The 23,922-nt window shown below is 45.5% G+C and overlaps 1 protein-coding gene across 1 annotated transcript in view; it reads right to left on the bottom strand.

The window, feature by feature from the left end:
* The window catches only part of LOC126150116 (leukocyte elastase inhibitor-like), a 160,056-nt gene that overhangs the window by 65,074 nt on the left and 71,060 nt on the right, over positions 1 to 23,922 (bottom strand). Inside the window, exon 2 of the mRNA XM_049915854.1 lies at positions 1,466 to 1,869. Within this exon, the coding sequence (XP_049771811.1) occupies positions 1,466 to 1,864 (399 nt within the window). The 5' untranslated portion in view covers positions 1,865 to 1,869. The remainder of the gene's footprint in view (positions 1 to 1,465; positions 1,870 to 23,922) is intronic.

Genomic DNA, 23,922 nt, shown 5'->3' with positions numbered 1-23,922 from the left:
AAAGAACACATTGACACCGGTGTGTCAGACCCACCATACTTGCTCCGGACACTGCGAGAGGGCTGTACAAGCAATGATCACACGCACGGCACAGCGGACACACCAGGAACCGCGGTGTTGGCCGTCGAATGGCGCTAGCTGCGCAGCATTTGTGCACCGCCGCCGTCAGTGTCAGCCAGTTTGCCGTGGCATACGGAGCTCCATCGCAGTCTTTAACACTGGTAGCATGCCGCGACAGCGTGGACGTGAACCGTATGTGCAGTTGACGGACTTTGAGCGAGGGCGTATAGTGGGCATGCGGGAGGCCGGGTGGACGTACCGCCGAATTGCTCAACACGTGGGGCGTGAGGTCTGCACAGTACATCGATGTTGTCGCCAGTGGTCGGCGGAAGGTGCACGTGCCCGTCGACCTGGGACCGGACCGCAGCGACGCACGGATGCACGCCAAGACTGTAGGATCCTACGCAGTGACGTAGGGGGCCGCACCGCCACTTCCCAGCAAATTAGGGACACTGTTGCTCCTGGGGTATCGGCGAGGACCATTCGCAACCGTCTCCATGAAGCTGGGCTACGGTCCCGCACACCGTTCGGCCGTCTTCCGCTCACGCCCCAACATCGTGCAGCCCGCCTCCAGTGGTGTCGCGACAGGCGTGAATGGAGGGACGAATGGAGACGTGTCGTCTTCAGCCATGAGAGTCGCTTCTGCCTTGGTGCCAACGATGGTCGTATGCGTGTAGGGCGCCGTGCAGGTGAGCGCCACAATCAGGACTGCATACGACCGAGGCACACAGGGCCAACACCCGGCATCATGGTGTGGGGAGCGATCTCCTACACTGGCCGTACACCACTGGTGATCGTCGAGGGGACACTGAATAGTGCACGGTACATCCAAACCGTCATCGAACCCATCGTTCTACCATTCCTAGACCGGCAAGGTAACTTGCTGTTCCAACAGGACAATGAACGTCCGCATGTATCCACACAACGTGCTCTAGAAGGTGTAAGTCAACTACCCTGGCCAGCAAGATCTCCGGATCTGTCCCCCATTGAGCATGAAGTGTCGTCTCACGCGGTCTGCACGTCCAGCACGCACGCTGGTCCAACTGAGGCGCCAGGTGGAAATGGCATGGGAAGCCGTTCCACAGGACTACATCCAGCATCTCTACGATCGTCTCCATGGGAGAATAGCAGCCTGCATTGCTGCGAAAGGTGGATATACACTGTACTAGTGCCGACATTGTGCATGCTCTGTTGCCTGTGTCTATGTGCCTGTGGTTCTGTCAGTGTGATCATGTGATGTATCTGACCCCAGGAATGTGTCAATAAAGTTTCCCCTTCCTGGGACAATGAATTCACGGTGTTCTTATTTCAATTTCCAGGAGTGTATATGTGTTTTGCAGAGCATCGCTGTAGATGTAGATGTGGACGAGTGGCGGCTGATTAGGGAGACTCGTCGCTCCCGTACCGTGGCGTTGCTGATGGCGCGCAGCGTGTCCCCCAGCTGCGCCCAGTAGGCCTGGCTGCCGGCGCCCTGCTGCCCCAGCAGGAGGCCGATCTCCCGCGCGGTGTCGCCGCGGGCGCCCATCTGCAGGGCTGCCAACACTGCGGCGACGCTGAGCGGCGACAGCAGCGCGTTGCCGCCGGCCGCCGCCGGCAGGTGCTGGCCCAGCGCCACCGCCAGGTCGGCCAGGTCTGCGCCGGCGCCCTGGGCGCGCTCCTGCAGCGCCGACCACGCCGGGAAGTGGACGCTGCCCGCGCCACCGGGCGACGCCAGCGCCGCCGCTGCCGCTGCCGAGCCCGCCAACACGGCCGCCACCACCACCACCACCACCGCCGTGGACACCGCTCTTACACTGCTGGCCATTGAAACTGCAACAATGCGAAGCCGGCACCCAAGAAACGTCAAATTGTATGAAGTGCACAACGCGCTCGGATATGCAAGTGATTAGCATCTCAGCATCAGTTTAATAACTCACAGCTGCAAAATACTAAGGCGAATTATTTACAGACGAATGGAAAAACTGGTAGAAGCCGACCTCGGGGAAGATCAGTTTGGATTCCGTAAAACTGTTGGAACACGTGAGGCAATACTGACCTTACGACTTATCTTAGAAAACAGATAAAGGAAAGGCAAACCTACGTTTCTAGTATTTGTAGACGTAGAGAAAGCTTTTGACAATGTTGACTGGCATACTCTCTTTCAAATTCTGAAGGCGGCAGGGGTAAAATACAGGGAGCGAAAGGCTATTTACAATGTGTACAGAAACCAGATGGCAGTTATAAGAGTCGAGGGGCATGAAAGGGAAGCAGCGGTTGGGAAGGGAGTGAGACAGGATTGTAGCCTCTCCCCTATGTTATTCAATCTGTATATTGAACAAGCAGTAAAGGAAATAAAAGAAAAATTCGGAGTAGGTATTAAAATCCGTGGAGAAGAAATAAAAACTTTGAGGTTCGCCAATGACATTGTAATTCTGTCAGAGACAGCAAAGGACTTGGAAGAGCAGTTGAACGGAATGGACAGGGATATTGTCTTGAAGGGAGGATACAAGATGAACATCAACAAAAGCAAAACGAGGGTAATGGAATGTAGTCGAATTAAGTCGGGTGATGCTGAGGGAATTAGATTAGGAAATGAGACACTTAAAGTAGTAAAGGACTTTTGCTATTTGGGGAGCAAAATAAGTGATGATGGTCGAAGTAGAGAGCATATAAAATGTAGACTGGCAATGGCAAGGAAAGCGTTTCTGAAGAAGAGAATTTTGTTAACATCGAGTATAGATTTAAGTGTCAGGAAGTCGTTTCTTAAAGTATTTGTATGGAGTGTAGCCATGTATGGAAGTGAAACATGGACGATAAATAGTTTGGACAAGAAGAGAATAGAAGCTTTCGAAATGTGGTGCCACAGAAGAATGCTGAAGATTAGATGGGTAGATCACGTAACTAATGTGGAGGTATTGAACAGAACTGGGGAGAAGAGGAGTTTGTGGCGCAACTTGACAAGAAGAAGGGACCGGTTGGTAGGACATGTTCTGAGGCATCAAGGGATCACAAATTTAGCATTGGAGGGCAGCATGGAGGGTAAAAATCGTAGAGGGAGACCAAGAGACGAATACACTAAGCATATTCAGAAGGATGTAGGTTGCAGTTATGTGCTGGGAGATGAAGAAGCTTGCACAGGGTAGAGTAGCATGGAGAGCTGCATCAAATCAGTCTCAGGACTGAAGACAACAACAGCCGCATCTCAGTGCGACTGCACAATTCAGCTGGAAGTACACGTGTGTTAACTGTAAGACGGCAGAGTTGTGGGGGGAGTGCGGGGAGAGGAGGAAACAAGGATTGGCTGGCGAGGGGACAGGAGCCGTTGGAGGGAGGGGACAAGGTACGCATACCAGTTGCAGTGCTGGCACTACAAATTGCGCGTCATGATTACACGAAAGCAGACGAAAGGCTTGGAAGTAAAACTCGCTTTAAACGAAACTGAAATCGTCATGTACGTTGTTATATACGAGTATATATGCTTGTCTACTATGCGCTCACAAACCATTCATCCGATTGCAATGAAACTTTGGTGAGTTGTTCTCCGAACGCCCGAAAAGAGTAATGGACAATGTTTCAACAGTTATGTCACTGTAGCATGCGTAACACAATTGGTTAGGTAAAGGCTTGTCATGCTGCCGACCCTGGCTCGATTGCTACTACTCGCAAATTTTTTTAATTTAATTCCCTGCAATGTTAAACAATTAATTATAAAATTTAAATATACTTAAACAGGTCATATAGTATAACGTAACTGTCAATCTCTATATATAAAAATGAATTTATGTATGTCTGCCCTCTGTGCGTTTTGAATCTGGAAATGTATTGTAATATGAATGTGTTTCGAAATAATACAGTAACCAGTGGTATTTCCATACAAAGCAATACGGTAGCAAGGAAAAATGAAATATAAGGTAATTCGGACGAAATAGAGGGCTCCTTCAAAGTGATCGCGAACAAAATATCTGAAATGGAAACTCACCTTTTCTTGCCAGGTGTTTGTGGTGATACGCCAGGATGATTCTTGGAAAACTGAATCTTCCAATGCAAGACATGCTTTGTCCTGTGTATGTAGCAGCTGTCACTGAAGATTTGTAAATGGGGTGAAGCAATTTTTTCTGCTCCCTTTCCCTTTCGCAGCATTCAATCACACGCAATATAATTTTGCGAGCATCGCTACGTAATACTGGTCTCCTTCTAACCGTAGGCCTGCCGGTAGGGGTTGTTGGCGACTCCAGAGATGGGTCAGCAACTGCCTCTTCACTCATTTTGATAACGTTTAGTACAACTGCACGATAAAAACACGCAGAACAATATAGCGCAAAACAATAACGAAGCAGACGACAATGGCTACCTTGTACAACACAGTCAGCTACGTAATGTTGGCAGCAGTCGAAACTGCGTGCGTACCGAAGCCTCCCGATGTTTACCGACTTCTACCGATTCAGGACTAGGGAGAGGTCTGCCATCTAAAAGTTTACACCCTGTAACGCCGCCTACGTGAAGTAGGACAGGCTAGCCACCGTGTGCCAAACCACACTCGGGGCGGATATGTGCGCCACATATAGCCGGGGCTCGGCTCTTCTCGGCTTTGTTCGGTCTTTCTCGGAAGTGCCAGGTACAGCACGAAATTTCGCTTAGCTCTGAGGTGTGGCATTTTTCGGTCGGCACAGTTCTCCTAAATTCGGCACAATCGTGGTGGCAATACTGTTTATCCCTAGGTAATTGTTCATGGTAATAATGATCTACATCTACATCTACATGGATACTCTGCAAATCACATTCAAGTGCCTGGCAGAGGGTTCATCGAACCACCTTTACAATTCTCTTATTCCAATCTCGTATACCGCGCGGAAATAATGAACACCTATATCTTTCCGTACGAGCTCTGATTTTCCTCATTTTATCGTGGTGATCGTTCCTCCCTATGTAGGTCGGTGTCAACAAAACGTTTTCGCATTCGGAGGAGAAAGTTAGGGATTTGAATTTCGTGAGAAGATTCCGTCGCAACGAAAAACTCCTTTCTTTCAACGATTTCCAACCCCAAATCCCGTATCATATCTGTGACACTCTCTCCCATATTTAGCGATAATACAAAACGTGCTGCCTTTCTTTGAACTTTTTCGATGTACTCAGTCAGTCCTATCTGGTAAGGATCCCACACCGCGCAACAGTATTCTAAAAGTGGACGGACAAGCGTAGTGTAGGCAGTCTCCTTAGTAGGTCTGTTACATTTTCTTGTCCTGCCAATAAAACGCAGCCTTTGGTTAGCCTTCCCCACAACATTTTCTATGAGTTCTTTCCAATTTAAGTTGTTCGTAATTGTAATGCCTAGGTATTTAGTTGAATTTACGGCTTTTAGATTAGACTGGTTTATCGTGTAACCGAAGTTTAACGAGTTCTTTTAGCATCCATGTGGATGACCTCACACTTTAATAATGTTCGCAAGTCAGGTGGCTGTTTGCACAGAAAGAGGCAGTCAAGCTATCTAATGTCACAAGTCTAAAATTTAATGCAAATGAGAGAAGAGGAGAACAAGAATTGTCAGTATCTCTATTATGCAGTTGCATTGCCATAAAACGACATTACAACACCAAGCAGAAAGAATTTAAGAATTTAGTCGACAGTGAAATAGCAAAAACTTATAGTACTCGACAGATGGGATTCATTGTTCCGAATAATGCATGCATCACGTGCAGAAATTGGTGGTGCAATTAGTAAAAATTCTGAAGTCAAACGTACATTATTCCAGTATCACTTGCTACAGCTTTCGATGGAACTGAACAATGCGACACTGTAGAGACTTTCTATACTGCCACATAGCACTTTGTTAAAGTCAGGGGACAGGGCTTCAACAACTTTTGGATTTAAAACCGCCTTTGTGGAATTATCTTAGTAAAAATAAGTGCAGAAACGAAAATAAAAAAGAAATATTCAGATGTGTGTGAATTACTAAGGGACCAATCTGCTGAGGTCATCGGTCCCTAGACTTACACAGTACTTAAACTAACTTTTGCTATGAACAACACACACACCCATGCCCGAGGATGGACTCGAACCTACGGTGGGGCGGGGGAGGGGGGGGGATGCGCAATCCGTGACATGGCGCCTCAAACCACGCGGCCACTCCGCACGGCGAAAATAAAACATGCATGGGTTGCAAACTTCCATTTTAAGTGGAGTTGACTGTACACTGTCCAGAGTAAGCGTTGCAAGGTGAGAAGAAAAATTATTTCTGATTTGATGGTCCTGCATTTAAAAAGAGATCGCATTGTAGAAGGGACTTATTCTGGCAAACACAGTCCAGTTCCATAACCTCGGTAGCTTTACAGAAAAAGCAAGATTTGAATAATTCTTTGTAGCCGTGAAAGAATTTCAAGGATAATTTTCTAAACTTTTCGAGAACACTGCCTGTGTTACACCCGTCTTCGAGCTCTTTTCGAGACCGTTTGTCGTTTCAGCTGAAGTCTCCCCCATAGATGTCCAGATCTGCAATGTAATTCCCGTTTTAAAGACACGTGCATTTACGTTAAAACCGTCCAGTACTTCTACATTGTTTTCTTCAGGTAGAAACTCCATGTCTCCATAATGAGGTTCCAAAAATGATAGAGTATTGTGTGAGCAGTATGTCGATTACGAAACTAAATAAGTTACCAATACGTGGCAACCTAAGTCGAAAATCTGTGAAATGTTCTGCCCCTGTCCATATGCCTACAGTTTGTACTATAGAAAAATTATATTACGCCTTCATCGAGCCAAAAATAATTACATTATACTTAATTTATTTAATCGTGTCAGAAACACACACTATAGCTTACAAGCTATACAAAATGTTAAAAAAAATTATACTGAAAATTGGTTTTGTTTGTGATCTATGTTGTTGAGAAATGTGAAATGTAAAACCAAGTCATATGCAGTGCGACAGCATTGCCATTTAAATGAGGCGCATTTGCCGCTTCCCACTCTTCACACTCAGTCAGCGCTGATAGTTGCACGCTCGTCTGCAGTGAAATATTTTGTGTTTTGTCTACGTCTGATGAAATCAAGTGGCAAAATTCATTTGCATGTATTAAAAATATATATATTTTGTGACAGTTAATTCCTACAAAGGCTCCCACAACGTTCTATTTTAGTCTTCGAAACTGCACGTTCATTAATTGCTTAGATTATGTAATTTCGTATTCGCAGTAACGTGCAATAGGGCATGTGGCCAGCCACCTCACAAGTACTCAAGTGGTATAATAAGGCATTAGTTTATTAATAACTTGATAAGAAGCTGTATTCTCTTGTTGCAGGATGTGTATTAGGATGCCATCAAATTATTTAAGATAGTCACTACAACAATCATGGGACTCGCAAGGCATGCAGAGCCGTTGGACGTAGCAAAAAAAGAATTTCAGCTGTTGAGCGGAATAATCTATCACATCCCTTCTACAAAGAGAAAGAGATGGCAGGCAAGGATTGGATGACACTGTTTAGGAAGAGACGTCCAAATGTAACCCTTAGGAAACCAGATTCCACATTATCGGAGTGTTATCCTTTTATCTGTCTCTGGTCACTTCGCCCCACCTACAGGGCAAAGCGACCATTTTGCAGACTTTCACTTAAGCTCGCTTTTCTACTGCATAACGATGATTTGAATAATAATACAACTTCAAAATTTTCATGTTGAAATTTGTTACCTAAAAAATTTGTAATTCTAAACCTGTGTAACTTTCACATTCCTATTAAAGGGTTGCCCATCTGTTCTGATCTAGAACAGTCTTGCTTTTGAACGCGAACATTAATTCAGTAGTTACGGTACCAATTACTCTAAACTGAATCTAGCATAAATGAAGTCGAATGCAACGGATGTCTATCGACAGTCCACAGAATGGCTTCCTCAACAAAAAGTCTCAACCACCACAGGTAACTGTCGCGAACGGAAACAATGCCCTGTTAGAAAATGCACCTACTGAATTATGTGAAAAGTCTGCAATTAAGTTCTGTCTCCCAAGTCCATTCCACAAGGAACGTTTAGGCTCTACGATTGATTCTTACCTGCAACGAATAATTCGCCTCTGCTCTAACTCGTTCAATAATAAGAATATGAAGTGCTGAACTTCATTTACCTGAAATAAATGACTGCATGACTAAATGCCTGTGTCACTTACTTTAGGCTGCTTTGTCAATGATAATTTTGTTATAATTCCCAAAATAACGGTCGACGCAATAGCGCATGGCGTGACAGCGCAGCAATGTAGCGATTTGCATTCAAACTGTACGGATAAACTAAATGAAGTGCTTGGAAATTAGTGAAAATATTACTTTTACCTGAAGTTATGTTAAGGTCGTTTCAATCGTACAGAAGTGAGTCTTACTAACAGGAGACTATAAACTTTGTACTATCGTAAACAATGAAAACTGATATAGGCAAACAGCGTTTAAGTTACAAACTTACTCTTTGCTTTTCTTATAATATACTTCTAACTGTAAGTGGATAGTGACGAATAATAATTAAGATTCTGAACACGTATGATAACTCGCCCTAGATATAATGCTGACACTATATCGTGGAAGTATTAGGTGGGGAGCGTTTTTAACTATGGTTACGTAAGTACCGGCGCAAGTCGGACCTGCCGGCCGCGGTGGCCGAGCGGTTCTAGGCGCGCAGTCTGGAACCGCGCGACTGCTACGGTCGCAGGTTCGAATCCTGCCTCGGGCGTGGGTGTGTGTGATGTCCTTAGGTTAGTTAGGTTTAAATAGTTCTAAGTTCTAGGGGACTGATGACCACAATAGTTAAGTCCCATAGTGCTCAGAGCCATTTGAATCATTTTTGAAGTCGGACCTGAACTATCACTGCCAACCGTAGCAAACAACTGCGCTGTAGACACTACCAAATGCTTTGTGTACTCCAATTTGGATCGTTGTGGATTGTTTTTTTGTCTTATTTTGAAATGAGCGAAGAGTCTAATCCTGCAGCATAAAAGGATTCGAATGCGACTGGTGAAGGCTGCCGGTCTTGCTTACGAGATGAAGGCAGAGCTCACCATCTGCAGCATCGTTGACAGAACCGACTGCGGACCTTTGGTGCAGAGCCGGGTGGAGGGTGTGAATCAGAGGCTCAGACGGTTTTGCGACCGTGTTGGCTGCAGATTCCTTGACTGGCGCCATAGGATGGTGGGGTTCCGGGTTCCGCTGAATACGTCAGGCGTTCACTACACTCAGCTGGCGGCTACACGGGTAGCGGAGGCTGTGTGGCGTGGACTGGGCGGTTTTTTAGGTTAGAAGGCCTCGGGAAAGTACGGGGTGGGCTGTAATCTCAAGGGGTACATGGCAAATACAGGACGTCCTTGGATCAAGGAACAGTCGGAATTGTAGTTGTAAATTGTTGTAGTTGTGCTGGGAAAGTCCCTGAGCTTCAAGCGCTAATAGAAAGCACAGAAGCTGAAATCGTTATAGGTACAGAAAGCTGACTAAAGCCTGAAATAAGTTCTGCAGAAATTTTTACGAAGTCTCAGACGGTGTTCAGGAAAGATAGATTAGGCAGAATTGGCGGTGGAGTGTTTGTGTCTGTCAGTAGTGGTTTATCTTGTAGTGAAGACGAAGTAGTTACTCCGTGTGAATTGGTATGGGTGGAGGTTATACTTAACAGCCGAACTAAGTTAATAACTGCCTCCTTCTACCGACCCCCAGACTCCGATGATATAGTTGCTGAGCAGTTCAGAGAAAATTTGAGTCTCGTCACAAATAAATACCCCGCTCATACGGTTATAGTTGGTGGGGACTTCAATCTTCCCTCGATATGCTGGCAAAAATACTTGTTCAAAACCGGTGGTAGGCAGAAAACATCTTCCGAGATTGTCCTAAATGCTTTATCCGAAAATTATTTCGAGCAGTTAGTCCACGAACCCACGCGAATTGTAAATGGTTGCGAAAACACACTTGACCTCTTAGCCACAAACAATCCAGAGCTAATAGAGAGCATCATGACTGATACAGGGATTAGTGATCACAAGGTTGTTGTAGATAGGCTCAATACCGTTTCTTCCAAATCCACCAGAAACAAACGCAAAATAATTTTATTTAAAAAAGCGGATAAAGTGTCACTGGAAGCGTTCCTAAGAGACAATCTCCATTCCTTCCGAACTGACTATGCAAATGTAGACGAGATGTGGCTCAAATTCAAAGATATAGTAGTAACAGCAATTGAGAGGTACATACCTCATAAATTGGTAAGAGATGGAACTGATCCCCCATGATACACAAAACAGGTCCGAACGCTGTTGCAGAGGCAACATAAAAAGCATGTGAAGTCCAGAAGATCGCGATATCTGGAAGATTGGCTAAAATTTACAGACGCACGAAATTTGGCACGGACTTCAATGCGAGATGCCTTTAATAGGTTCCACAGCGAAACATTGTCTCGAAATTTGGTAGAAAATCCGAAGAAATTCTGGTCCTATGTAAAGTACACAAGCGGGAAGACGCAGTCAATACCCTCGCTGCGCAGTGCCGATGGTACTGTTACCGACGACTGTGCCGCTAAAGCGGAGTTATTGAACGGTGTTTTCCGAAATTCCTTCACCAGGGAAGACGAATGGAATATTCCAGAATTTGAAACACGAACAGCTGCTAGCATGAGTTTCTTAGAAGTAGATACCTTAGGGGTTGCGAAGCAACTCAAAACGCTTGATACGGGCAAGTCTTCAGGTCCGGATTGTATACCGATTAGGTTCCTTTCAGGTTACGCTGATACAATAGCTCCCTACTTAGCAATCATATACAACCGCTCGCTCACCGATATATCTGTGCCTACAGATTGGAAAATTGCGCAGGTCGCACCAGTGTTTAAGAAGGGTAGTAGGAGTAATCCATCAAACTACAGACCTATATCATTGACGTCGGTTTGCAGTAGGGTTTTGGAGCATATACTCTATTCAAACATTATGAATCACATCGAAGGGAACGAGCTATTGATACGTAATCAGCATGGTTTCAGAAAACATCGTTCTTGTGCAACGCAGCTAGCACTTTATTCGCATGAAGTAATCGCCGCTATCGACAAGGGATCTCAAGTTGATTCCGTATTTCTAGATTTCCGGAAAGCTTTTGACACCGTTCCTCACAAGCGACTTCTAATCAGGCTGGGGGCGTATGGGGTATCGTCTCAGTTGTGCGACTGGATTCGTGATTTCCTGTCATGAAGGTCGCAGTTCGTAGTAATAGTCGGCAAATCATCGAGGAAAACTGAAGTGATATCAGGTGTTCCCCAGGCAAGCGTCCTGGGACCTCTGCTGTTCCTGATCTATATAAATGACCTGGGTGACAATCTGAGCAGTTCTCTTAGGTTGTTCGCAAATGATGCTGTAATTTACCGTCTAGTAAGGTCATCCGAAGACCAGTATCAGTTGCAAAGCGATTTAGAAAAGATTGCTGTATGGTGTGGCAGGTGGCAGTTGACGCTAAATAACGAAAAGTGCGAGGTGATCCACATGAGTTCCAAAAGAAATTCGTTGGAATTCGATTACTCGATAAATAGTACAATTCTCAAGGCTGTCAATTCAACTAAGTACCTGGGTGTAAAAATTACGAACAACTTCAGTTGGAAAGACCACATAGATAATATTGTGGGGAAGGCGAGCCAAAGGTTCCGTTTCATTGGCAGGACACTTAGAAGATGCAACAAGTTCACTAAAGAGACAGCTTACACTACACTCGTTCGTCCTGTGTTAGAATATTGTTGCGCGGTGTGGGATCCTTACCAGGTGGGACTGAGGGAGGACATCGAAAGGGTGCAAAAAAGGGCAGCTCGTTTTGTATTATCACGTAATAGGGGATAGAGTGTGGCAGATATGAAACGCGAGTTGGGATGGAAGTCATTAAAGCAAAGACGTTTTTCGTCGCGGCGAGATCTATTTACGAAATTTCAGTCACCAACATTCTCTTCCGAATGCGAAAATATTTTGTTGAGCCCAACCTACATAGGTAGGAATGATCATCAAAATAAAATAAGAGAAATCAGAGCTCCAACAGAAAGGTTTAGGTGTTCGTTTTTCCCGCACGCTGTTCGGGAGTGGAATGGTAGAGAGGTGGTATGATTGTGGTTCGATGAAACCTCTGCCAAGCACTTAAATGTGAATTGCAGAGTAATCATGTAGATGTAGATGTAGATGTAGATATAAAAAGGAATCGGCGATCCCTATAACCTTTAAGTCAGTTCTGCTTTCGTGTAGGAATAGAAAGCGGACGTGGGATGGCAGTCCTTCCATAAAGAGGCGGGGATTATTCCCCTGCTCCGCTCCTTTGCCCTAAGCCAGTCTAATTTCTCGTTTGTTTGCGGACGCGGCCGTCTGTCACGGTATACTGTCCGCATGATACTAAAACGTGGATATGAAATAATGAGAAATCCAGGATGGAATGTAACAGTGGATTGGCAATGTGGTTTCAGTTGCCTGAGACTGTAGTCATGCCTCACAACAGAATCTCTCTCTCTCTCTGTCTGTTTCTCTTCTACTACTAATATAATCAATGGTAACCAAAAAGCAAATCATGACTCATATATTTGAGTATCAAAAGACGCTCATAATGGCAAACATTCTTTTAAAATATAAACCTTTCATCAGCCATTCCCCGCCTAACAGAAACTTTACAAGATATTTCTTTCAAAGCCACATAGCTTGGGGCATACAAGGAATTCGTTCACAGCTACACGCAAAAAAAATTTACGAAAAATTTACGACTATTGATATATAAATATTTGAAGTGGTGAATTCAACTGTTACTGAAATCAGTGTACATCAAGGCAGTAAACATAGTAGTCGACTCTCTCTCTCTCTCTGTAGTCCTACCACAACCTGTGGTAGTCAAAGGCTGCTTGTATGTTCATGCATACAAAGGCGCACATACTGGCAAATATTCCAAATAAAACTGATATCTTTCATGATATGCATACCTTTCACACTGTTTTATAGTTACAGAACGTGTAAAGTTTATATAGATATATTTCATATGCTAATCTATACCAAGTTGTCAGAGAAATCAATATATGCTTATCTATACCAAGTAGTCAGAGAAATCAATATTTTCTTTAGGGTGGTCACTTTATCCAGCTTTCCTCTATATACAGGATTATTCTTGAATATCTCCAGGTTTGAGATGACGATTCCACAAAAGCTATAAGACATACAGAAAAATAAAGTATGTCAGTGGACAGAGTAGCTCTGCTAGTTCTATATCGCAATATGTGCTCTGGCGTAGTTAATGAGCGCACCGCTAGAGGGCAGTCGTGTCAAAAGATGTAGGCAAACCATCCTCTTGTGTCGCATCAAACTGGCTCAGGCCGCAGATAGGCAACCCAATGAAGAGGTTTCCACTGCGGAATGCTGTCGTTGCGCCTTCTCATGCACCAGCAGAGGCTCCAAGAATTGCACGCATATGCCCTTCTGCCGTTACTTCTGCGTGTCACAAAGTGTGCCCATGTTGAGCTACTGTAATGTGAATTTAAATGTGGATTTTTCTCTCTCCTTGATACGTGTGTGTTTTCTGTATTTTTATTTTTATTTTTGCACAGTCGTCTTCTGAAACCTCGGGGTTACTGGATTGTTAACAGTGCTTCTACTTCCAGATGTCCAGTGCGGACTGTAATTATCGCAAGGCAGTGAAACTTGGAAGATACACTAACATTTAATGCGAAACCGATTTACACTGAAAAAGAAATTAGTTCCAGTTCGTGCCATCAGGTGCAAATCTGGCTCTGTACACAGTTTCTATGGCTGTATGACACTCACACCACCATTTGACAAGTCATAACGTGAGTGAACTGTTTCGGCTACACGAAGAAAGACTGTGCGCTGTTAGTGAAATTGTTTTATGTGAACGGCAGCAAATACAGTGCTGCATAGAGAGAGTTTCGCCGACTGAAAGATGTGAGAAAAGGTCCAATATCATTAAATGGCTTAAAGAAGATAATTATGAAATTCGAACATACGGGTAAACTTGGTGTGGCACCTGGAGAGGAAGGCTTCCTACCTTGGTGGAAGGCATTGACGAGGTTGCTGTTGCCAAGTAGTGCTACTGCTTGTACAGTGTCATGAGAATTGCTCATCCCATGGCCAACAGTTCTGAAAGTTTTACGATTTATTTCACAATGTTACCCGTACAATGGTAGCAACAACTGAAAACTCATGATCTGCATTAATCTCCTAAATTTGCTCTTCGATATCTGGCACAGATCAAAGTTAATGATATGTGGCCGGACATTAGTCTGTGGAGTGAGGCAGATCTTTATTTACAGGGTGGCAGTGAATACACGGAACTGCAAAATTGGGGGTACTGTTAAACCGCGTGTTTTACACGAAGATCCACTTAACTCGGTGTATGTGATGGCGCGATGTGGAATCACAAGCATCTTTATTCTCGGTACGTTCTTCTTTGAAGAAAATACACGCAGGGGCCTATCAAGTATGCCGTGATGTTATCGAGACCTCCTCGTACGGTATATGATTCCTGCTTTGGAAGAGTACAACTTTGTGGGAACCAGCGTTTTCATGCAAGATTGGTAACACTTCATGACGCTCGCCCAGCGAAAGATCTGCTTAATGCAACCTTCCACGAAAGTGTGACCTTTAGATGTGTTCGGGATGCATGGCCTGCAGGATCGCCTGATCTGAATCCGTGTGACTTTTGGCTCTGCGGTACCTAAAAGATGGCGTTTACAGGGCACGTTCAGTCTCTACTTGATCTGAAAGCCAGTAAACAGAAACGCGTTACTCAGATTCCACATCAAAACTGCTATGAGCAACTGCTAATCAAGTCATTTCACAGATGCAGCATTTCGTCGACGTCTCCGGTGCTTATATTGAACAAATTTTGTAATCAATGACTAATAATAAAATCAACATTACACACTTCTCACTTGTTTGACCTTTTCTGCCCTTGTCCTGTTTCAGATCCATTTCATACGCAAACATTTCTGTACTCTTTCTTGCACTTGCAGTGCCAGATTTGCACGCGGTGGACAACATTGGAACTAACTTTTTGCACCGTAACTGATTCGTATTTACGCACTAGAATATCTACCAAGTTTCGGTGCCATACGATAATATCAGCCCACACTGGACCTTTGTGAGTAGTTACACTTTAATGATAACCACATGGTACTCATCACTGTATCGAAACGTTGCACTTTCACAATCGCATTTTGATATTGGTTACGTAGTAAAAAATCCTATTATGCCTCTTGTAAGACGGAAAAACGTCAACCAGCACATTTCATTCATTGATCAGCCAGAACATTATGACCACATCCTAATACCCGGTATGTCCACCTTTGGCAAGGATAACAGCGGCGAAGCGTCGTGACATGGAAGCAATGAGGTCTTAGTACGTCGCTGGAGCGAGTTGACAGCACATCACAAGTCACCTGATTCCCGTAAATTTCGGGGAAAGGGGGGGGGGGAAAGCTCTAACGCCAGGTTCAATTACATCACAATAACACAATAATAGTTCGATCAGGTTGAGATATGGTGAGTTCGGGAACCGGCACAACAATTGGAACCCACCACTGTGTTCTTCAGACAACACCATCACGCTCCTGACCTTGTGACTTGGCGCATTATCTTGTTGAAAAATGCAACTTCTGTCGGGAAACATGATCGTCATGAAGGGGTGTACGTGGTCTGCAGCCAGTGTGCGATACTCCTTGGTCGTCATGGTGCTTTCCTCGAGCTCCACTGAACCCACGGGCGCCCACGAGAATGTTCCCCAGAGCATAACGGAGCCGCAGCCACCTTGTCTCCGTCACGCGATACAAGTTAGGTTAGGTTAGGTTAGTGTTGTTTAACGTCCCGTCGACAACGAGGTCATTAGAGACGGAGCGCAAGCTCGGGTTAGGGAAGGATAGGGAAGGAAATCGGCCGCGCCTTTTCAAAGGAACCATCCCGGCATTTGCCTGAAACGATTTTAGGGAAATCACGGAAAACCTAAATCAGGATGGCTGGAGACGGGATTGAACCGTCGTCCTCCCGAATGCGAGTCCAGTGTGCTAACCACTGCGCCACCTCGCTCGGTGCGATACAAGTGTCAAGGGGCTGTTTCACTGGCAGACGACAGAATCACGCCCTCCCATCGACATGATGAACAAGATATAGGGGTTCATGATATCATGCAACGCTCTGTCAATGCGCCAACGTCCACTGCCGATGGCTACGTGACCATTTCACTAACAGTTGCACATGTAGTGGTGTTAACATTGCCATATGCATGGGTCGTCGGCTGCAGAGGCCGGTTGTTATAAGTGTTCTGTGCACTGCTTGTTCAGACACACTTATACTCTGCCCAGCATTAAAACCTGATGTTAGTTCCACCACAGTTCACCACCTGCCCTGTTTTACCAATCTGCCCAGCTTACGGCATTCGACATCTGTAATGAGGGGTGGCCGAACCCACGACGTCTGGACTTGGTTTCACCATGGTCTCGCCGTGTGTTGAAGACACTTATCGCCAGCCGCTGGGGCCGAACGGTTCTAGGCGCGTCATTCCGGAACTGCGCTGCTGCTGGGGTTACAGGTTCGAATCCTGCCTTGGGCAGGGATGTGTGTGATGTCCTTAGGTTAGTTATGTTTAAGTAGTTCTAAGTCTAGGGGACTGATGACCCCAGATGTTAAGTCCCCTAGTGCTTAGAGCCATTTGAACCATCTGAAGACATCACAGCACTCCTAGAACACCCGACAAGTCGTGCAGTTCCCGAAATACTCTTGCCAAGCCTCCGGGACATCACAATCTACTCTAGGTCAGACTCAGATATACAGCCCCCCTTCCCCGTTTTGCACATGGACAGCATGCTCGCAGATACCACATGCACCGTGTGTGTGCCCCACTAGCAGCCCTTCCTTGCGAGGTGACACTGCTGTCGTCTGGAGAGGTTTATATCGATAATAGGTCGGTGCTTATAATGCCCTGACTGATCAGTGTATTTGGAAGCAGCAGAAATAATCTACTGTGGAAACGTCCTTGGAGAACGACAGTGGCTGAGTGGAAAAAAAAAGCAAAATGGTTGGAACCTGCCCTTCAGAGAAACAGTTGACACATGGCATGAAGCACCTGGAAAGCAAACTTGAGCATTCAAATTGGAAACTGTAACCGTGGAAATTTGGTCAATAAAATGATACTGGAATGACAGTTCAGGTCACGAGTATGTAACGACACATTGCATTGACGGGAGAATATATGACGAACAAATGAGAGTGATGCATGGAAATGAAGAGCAGGGCCAAGAGCAGGATAACATTGGAAGAGTGCCGCTTTTTTGGAGTCTCGGCTGAGGTAAGTTGCATCTCTGCTAATGTTCCGAAATTGACCACAATTACTCGAGGACTTTAACGACCTGAACCATACGCACCGGACTTCCGAACTGCCTGAGTTGCAGGCACGAAAGGAAGTAATCTTCTGCTGTCTGTAGTCCTGTTCTCGTTGTACACCAGAACTTTTAATCTCCTATAACACGTGTCTCTAGCTGCCTTGAGACTCTCTTGGCTTCTGAACAGGCGATCAATATTTAAGTATAATATTTGTGCTCTGTTTATCTTACGTTCACTGCGTAAGAAGGTTACGCCGTATGGCGACTGGGGGCAAAAATAAGGAAAATAAACCAACATTTTATCTTACAGTCAATAGAGTGAGAGAAGCTTCTAAATGCGCAACAAGCAAACACATGATTACTTTCCAAAACGAACCCTTCGCGCTGCAGCAGAGTGCGTACTGGTGTGGCACTTCGTGGCTGATTATTGGTTGATTTATTGATCCGTATGTAAGCATTTTACATGCAGCTGAAGTCGTCCTTTTACACACACAGTAGAGCTGCATAAGAAGCCATACATTTTGTAACATTTTAAATGAATATATATCGCTTGTACTAGACATATTGAACTATCACTAAATATAAGCGCATCATGCAGATTGAAAAAAGGAGAAACTGTACATGTGACACAACATATATGCAAAAAAAAATTTTAACTAATATAAACGAAACGTGCTTGATAACTGTTAATCTTTAACTACAAATGCATTATACAGGGTGTTTCAAAAATGACCGGTATATTTGAAACAGCAATAAAAACTAAACGAGCAGCGATAGAAATACACCGTTTGTTGCAATATACTTGGGACAACAGTACATTTTCAGGCAGACAAACTTTCGAAATTACAGTAGTTACAATTTTCAACAACAGATGGCGCTGCGGTCTGGGAAACTCTGTAGTACGATATTTTCCACATATCCACCATGCGTAGCAATAATATGGCGTAGTCTCTGAATGAAATTACCCGAAACCTTTGACAACGTGTCTGGCGGAATGGCTTCACATGCAGATGAGATGTACTGCTTCAGCTGTTCAATTGTTTCTGGATTCTGGCGGTACACCTGGTCTTTCAAGTGTCCCCACAGAAAGAAGTCACAGGGGTTCATGTCTGGCGAATAGGGAGGCCAATCCACGCCGCCTCCTGTATGTTTCGGATAGCCCAAAGCAATCACACGATCATCGAAATATTCATTCAGGAAATTAAAGACGTCGGCCGTGCGATGTGGCCGGGCACCATCTTGCATAAACCACGAGGTGTTCGCAGTGTCGTCTAAGGCAGTTTGTACCGCCACAAATTCACGAAGAATGTCCAGATAGCGTGATGCAGTAATCGTTTCGGATCTGAAAAATGGGCCAATGATTACTTTGGAAGAAATGGCGGCCCAGACCAGTACTTTTTGAGGATGCAGGGACGATGGGACTGCAACATGGAGCTTTTCGGTTCCCCATATGCGCCAGTTCTGTTTATTGACGAAGCCGTCCAGGTAAAAATAAGCTTCGTCAGTAAACCAAATGCTGCCCACATGCATATCGCCGTCATCAATCCTGTGCACTATATCGTTAGCGAATGTCTCTCGTGCAGCAATGGTAGTGGCGCTGAGGGATTGCCACGTTTGAATTTTGTATGGATAGAGGTGTAAATTCTGGCGCATGAGACGATACGTGGACGTTGGCGTCATTTGGACCGCAGCTGCAACACGGCGAACGGAAACCCGAGGCCGCTGTCGGATCACCTGCTGCACTAGCTGCGCGTTGCCCTCTGTGGTTGCCGTACGCGGTCGCCCTACCTTTGCAGCACGTTCATCCGTCACGTTCCCAGTCCGTTGAAATTTTTCAAACAGACCCTTTATTGTATCGCTTTTCGGTCCTTTGGTTACATTAAACCTCCGTTGAAAACTTCGTCTTGTTGCAACTACACTGTGTTCTAGGCGGTGAAATTCCAACACCAGAAAAATCCTCTGTTCTAAGGAATAAACCATGTTGTCTACAGCACACTTGCACGTTGTGAACAGCACACGCTTACAGCAGAAAGACGACGTACAGAATGGCGCACCCACAGACTGCGTTGTCTTCTATATCTTTCACATCACTTGCAGTGCCATCTGTTGTTGAAAATTGTAACTATTGCAATTTCGAAAGTTTGTCCGCCTGAAAATGTACTGTTGTCCCAAGCATATTGCAACAAACGGTGTATTTCTATCGCTGCTCGTTTAGTTTTTATTGCCGTTTCAAATATACCGGTCATTTTTGAAACACCCTGTAGAAACAAAGCACAACAACATGACGAAATAAACATTTTATGAAATATAGTGGTCAGATCGTACACCAAATTTAGTAGAGTAGATTATTTCATTACATATTGTAAATTGTTCCGTCGTGTACAAGAGTTTCTGTTCAAGCCACCTTTTTGTAATGTTTCTGAAGACGCAGTGATACATTGCGTACTGTAATTGGTCACATATTAAATACTGATATCCCTATCTATGTGTAATTATCTTGGATTTCTTAAACCTGCTAACTGAGATGTCAGTCATCTACCTTTGACGTGTGTCCTACTTATGTGTAATAACTCATTGTATACAAATTATGAAATTTAAAATCAAAAATTTTGTTTCTGTTTTTAATACATAGTTTACTACGTCACTCTGAGCCGAACGTTATTGAGTCGCCGAGAGAACTGCTTCGTTAAGTGACTGAGACCAGCCACTCGATTAATTTTCTGACGCAGTTCCCAGTACCTAACCATGACCAGTTCATGGTTTTTAAGCTTGGAGAGGTAGTGGGCCATTGGAACGCCGATGCGTATGGGTACGTGTTTCTGCCAATTTTTGATTGTTTCCGATTGGGTTTTGATCGTTTTTATTGTGTACGCCGATGTGATCATGCATGAAGTGAGCGATCGCCGAGTCTTTTAACGTATAAAAGCTTGAGTCCACACTGAATGACAGTGCAACGAATTTTCCCAGTCCATATGCTGTTATTCAACCCAAAACAGATATAATAATCCTCCTACTTTGTTTTATGGCAAAAACGTGATTGGAGGAGTAGAGAAATTATTGGGTGTCCATAAAGATAGACATCCTCGTCCAATAAAAAGCTTTGTCAGCTCACAGGCGTATCACCAGGTCTCAAAGCCTTTGCCGGCTTGGAGGTGCAGGAGAAGAGACGCTTTGTATGTTTTGCAATTACGAAATGAATGGCCTGTTGATGGACACCAGCAGCATGAAGGCGACACAGACAGGAATCGTAATCATTGGCGGACCTGCCCACTCCTGTAACAGCCATGAGTTGGTTCTTGATTTTGGTCACTATTCATTGCTTAAAGTATTAGCGGTTTTTGGAGATTGCGACGGCAGCCGGGGTATTGCTCTTCACATCTTATTACACAAATTTTCTGCAGTTACCAATAAGACGCCAGTTACTGCTATAATACGAAAAACTGAGCGATCTCATTATCCCATACCGACAGTGTAAACTCTAATTCCTTCAAATAGGAAAGGTAGTTTTGAAGATAACTCCTTCCCCTTAGACACGTCGTTTTTTCGTTGTTGTTGAAGCAGTTCGCGCGAAATCTCTGGCTCGTGGTCTTGCGGTAGCGTTCTCGCTTCCCGGCTTCGATTCCCGGCTTGGTCAGGGAATTTCTCTGCCTCGTGATGAATGGGTGTTGTGTGTTCTTCATCATCACTTCATCATCATTGACGCACGCAAATCGCCGAAGTGGCGTCAACCAAAGAGGACTTGCAATACGGCGGCCGAACATCCCCTCATGGGGCCTCCCGGCTAACAATGCCTTACGATCATTTCATTTTTTTTTTCCTGGGTGAAATATAGGATGTAATAACTGTGAAGACCTATGGTTTGGTTGGTTGATTTGGGGGCGGGACCAAACAGTGAGGTCATCAGTCACATCGGATTAGGCCACTTCGTAATCCACGGGAGAGGTAACGCTTGAAATTTAGTTCAAATGGTTCAAATGGCTCTGAGCACTATGGGACTTAACTGCTGTGGTCATCAGTCCCCTAGAACTTAGAACTACTTAAACCTAACTAACCTAAGGACATCACACACACCCATGCACGAGGCAGGATTCGAACCTGCGACCGTAGCGGTCGCGCGCGGTTCCAGACTGTAGCGCCTAGAACCGCTCGGCCACTCAGGTCGGCTGAAATTTAGTATTCGTGACACACTATTGACACTGTGAACCTAGGAATATTGAATTCTGTAATGATTTCAGAAATGGAATGTCCCATGCGTCTAGCTCCAACTACACTCCTGGAAATTGAAATAAGAACACCGTGAATTCATTGTCCCAGGAAGGGAAAACTTTATTGACACATTCCTGGGGTCAGATACATCACATGATCACACTGACAGAACCACAGGCACATAGACACAGGCAACAGAGCATGCACAATGTCGGCACTAGTACAGTGTATATCCACCTTTCGCAGCAATGCAGGCTGCTATTCTCCCATGGAGACGATCGTAGAGATGCTGGATGTAGTCCTGTGGAACGGCTTGCCATGCCATTTCCACCTGGCGCCTCAGTTGGACCAGCGTTCGTGCTGGACGTGCAGACCGCGTGAGACGACGCTTCATCCAGTCCCAAACATGCTCAATGGGGGACAGATCCGGAGATCTTGCTGGCCAGGGTAGTTGACTTACGCCTTCCAGAGCACGTTGGGTGGCACGGGATACATGCGGACGTGCATTGTCCTGTTGGAACAGCAAGTTCCCTTGCCGGTCTAGGAATGGTAGAACGATGGGTTCGATGACGGTTTGGATGTACCGTGCACTATTCAGTGTCCCCTCGACGATCACCAGTGGTGTACGGCCAGTGTAGGAGATCGCTCCCCACACCATGATGCCGGGTGTTGGCCCTGTGTGCCTCGGTCGTATGCAGTCCTGATTGTGGCGCTCACCTGCACGGCGCCAAACACGCATACGACCATCATTGGCACCAAGGCAGAAGCGACTCTCATCGCTGAAGACGACACGTCTCCATTCGTCCCTCCATTCACGCCTGTCGCGACACCACTGGAGGCGGGCTGCACGATGTTGGGGCGTGAGCGGAAGACGGCCTAACGGTGTGTGGGACCGTAGCCCAGCTTCATGGAGACGGTTGCGAATGGTCCTCGCCGATACCCCAGGAGCAACAGTGTCCCTAATTTGCTGGGAAGTGGCGGTGCGGTCCCCTACGGCACTGCGTAGGATCCTACGGTCTTGGCGTGCATCCGTGCGTCGCTGCGGTCCGGTCCCAGGTCGACGGGCACGTGCACCTTCCACCGACCACTGGCGACAACATCGATGTACTGTGGAGACCTCACGCCCCACGTGTTGAGCAATTCGGCGGTACGTCCAGCCGGCCTCCCGCATGCCCACTATACGCCCTCGCTCAAAGTCCGTCAACTGCACATACGGTTCACGTCCACACTGTCGCAGCATGCTACCAGTGTTAAAGACTGCGATGGAGCTCCATATGCCACGGCAAACTGGCTGACACTGACGGCGGCGGTGCACAAATGCTGCGCAGCTAGCGCCATTCGACGGCCAACACCGCGGTTCCTGGTGTGTCCGCTGTGCCGTGCGTGTGATCATTGCTTGTACAGCCCTCTCGCAGTGTCCGGAGCAAGTATGGCGGGTCGGACACACCGGTGTCAATGTGTTCTTTTTTCCATTTCCAGGAGTGTATTATTCCGTGTTCAAAGTGTGTTAATTCGGGTCGTCCGGCCAAAATCACGTCGGAATCACATGAATTGTCTGAGCACAGATGACAGCTCCGCCACTGTGGAACCCCTTTACACTTTGTGCATGCCATGCTACCGCCCATCAGTAAGCATATCGCTATCCCAAGACTTTTGTCACTCCGCTGTTGTTAGAAGCTTCCCTTACCGGCGATATTCATCTATATATGACTTTCTAGATTCACATATCTGGTGTATTTATTGCTCCCTAACGTACTCTATTAATTTCAAGTCTGTATTGTACTTTCATTGTCAGGGGCACACATTGCTTGAAAGTGTTGAAACGGATGTTTCCCAGAAGTATTCATTTAAATGTATACAGGGTGTTACAAAAAGGTACGGCCAAACTTTCAGGAAACATTCCTCACACACAAAGACAGAAAATATGTTATGTGGGCATGTGTCCGGAAACGCTTACTTTCCATGTTAGAGCTCATTTCATTACTTCTCTTCAAATCACATTAATCATGGAATGGAAACACGCAGCAACAGAACGTACCAGCGTCACTTCAAACACTTTGTTACAGGAAATGTTCAAAATAACCTCCGTTAGTGATGATACATGCATCCACCCTCCGTCGCATGGAATCCCTAATGCTCTGATGCAGCCCTGGACAATGGCGTATTGTATCACAGCCGTCCACAATACGAGCACGAAGAGTCTCTACATTTGGTACCGGTGTTGCGTAGACACCAGTTTTCAAATGCCCCCATAAATGAAAGTCAAGAGGGTTGAGGTCAGGAGAGCGTGGAGGCCATGGAATTGGTTCGCCTCTACCAATCCATCGGTCACCGAATCTTTT

Source organism: Schistocerca cancellata, chromosome 2 (genome assembly GCF_023864275.1).
Source record: "Schistocerca cancellata isolate TAMUIC-IGC-003103 chromosome 2, iqSchCanc2.1, whole genome shotgun sequence".
Lineage (NCBI taxonomy): Eukaryota > Metazoa > Arthropoda > Insecta > Orthoptera > Acrididae > Schistocerca > Schistocerca cancellata.
The sequence above is the reverse complement of the archived record's forward strand: the minus strand, read 5'-3'. Positions and strand labels throughout refer to the sequence as shown.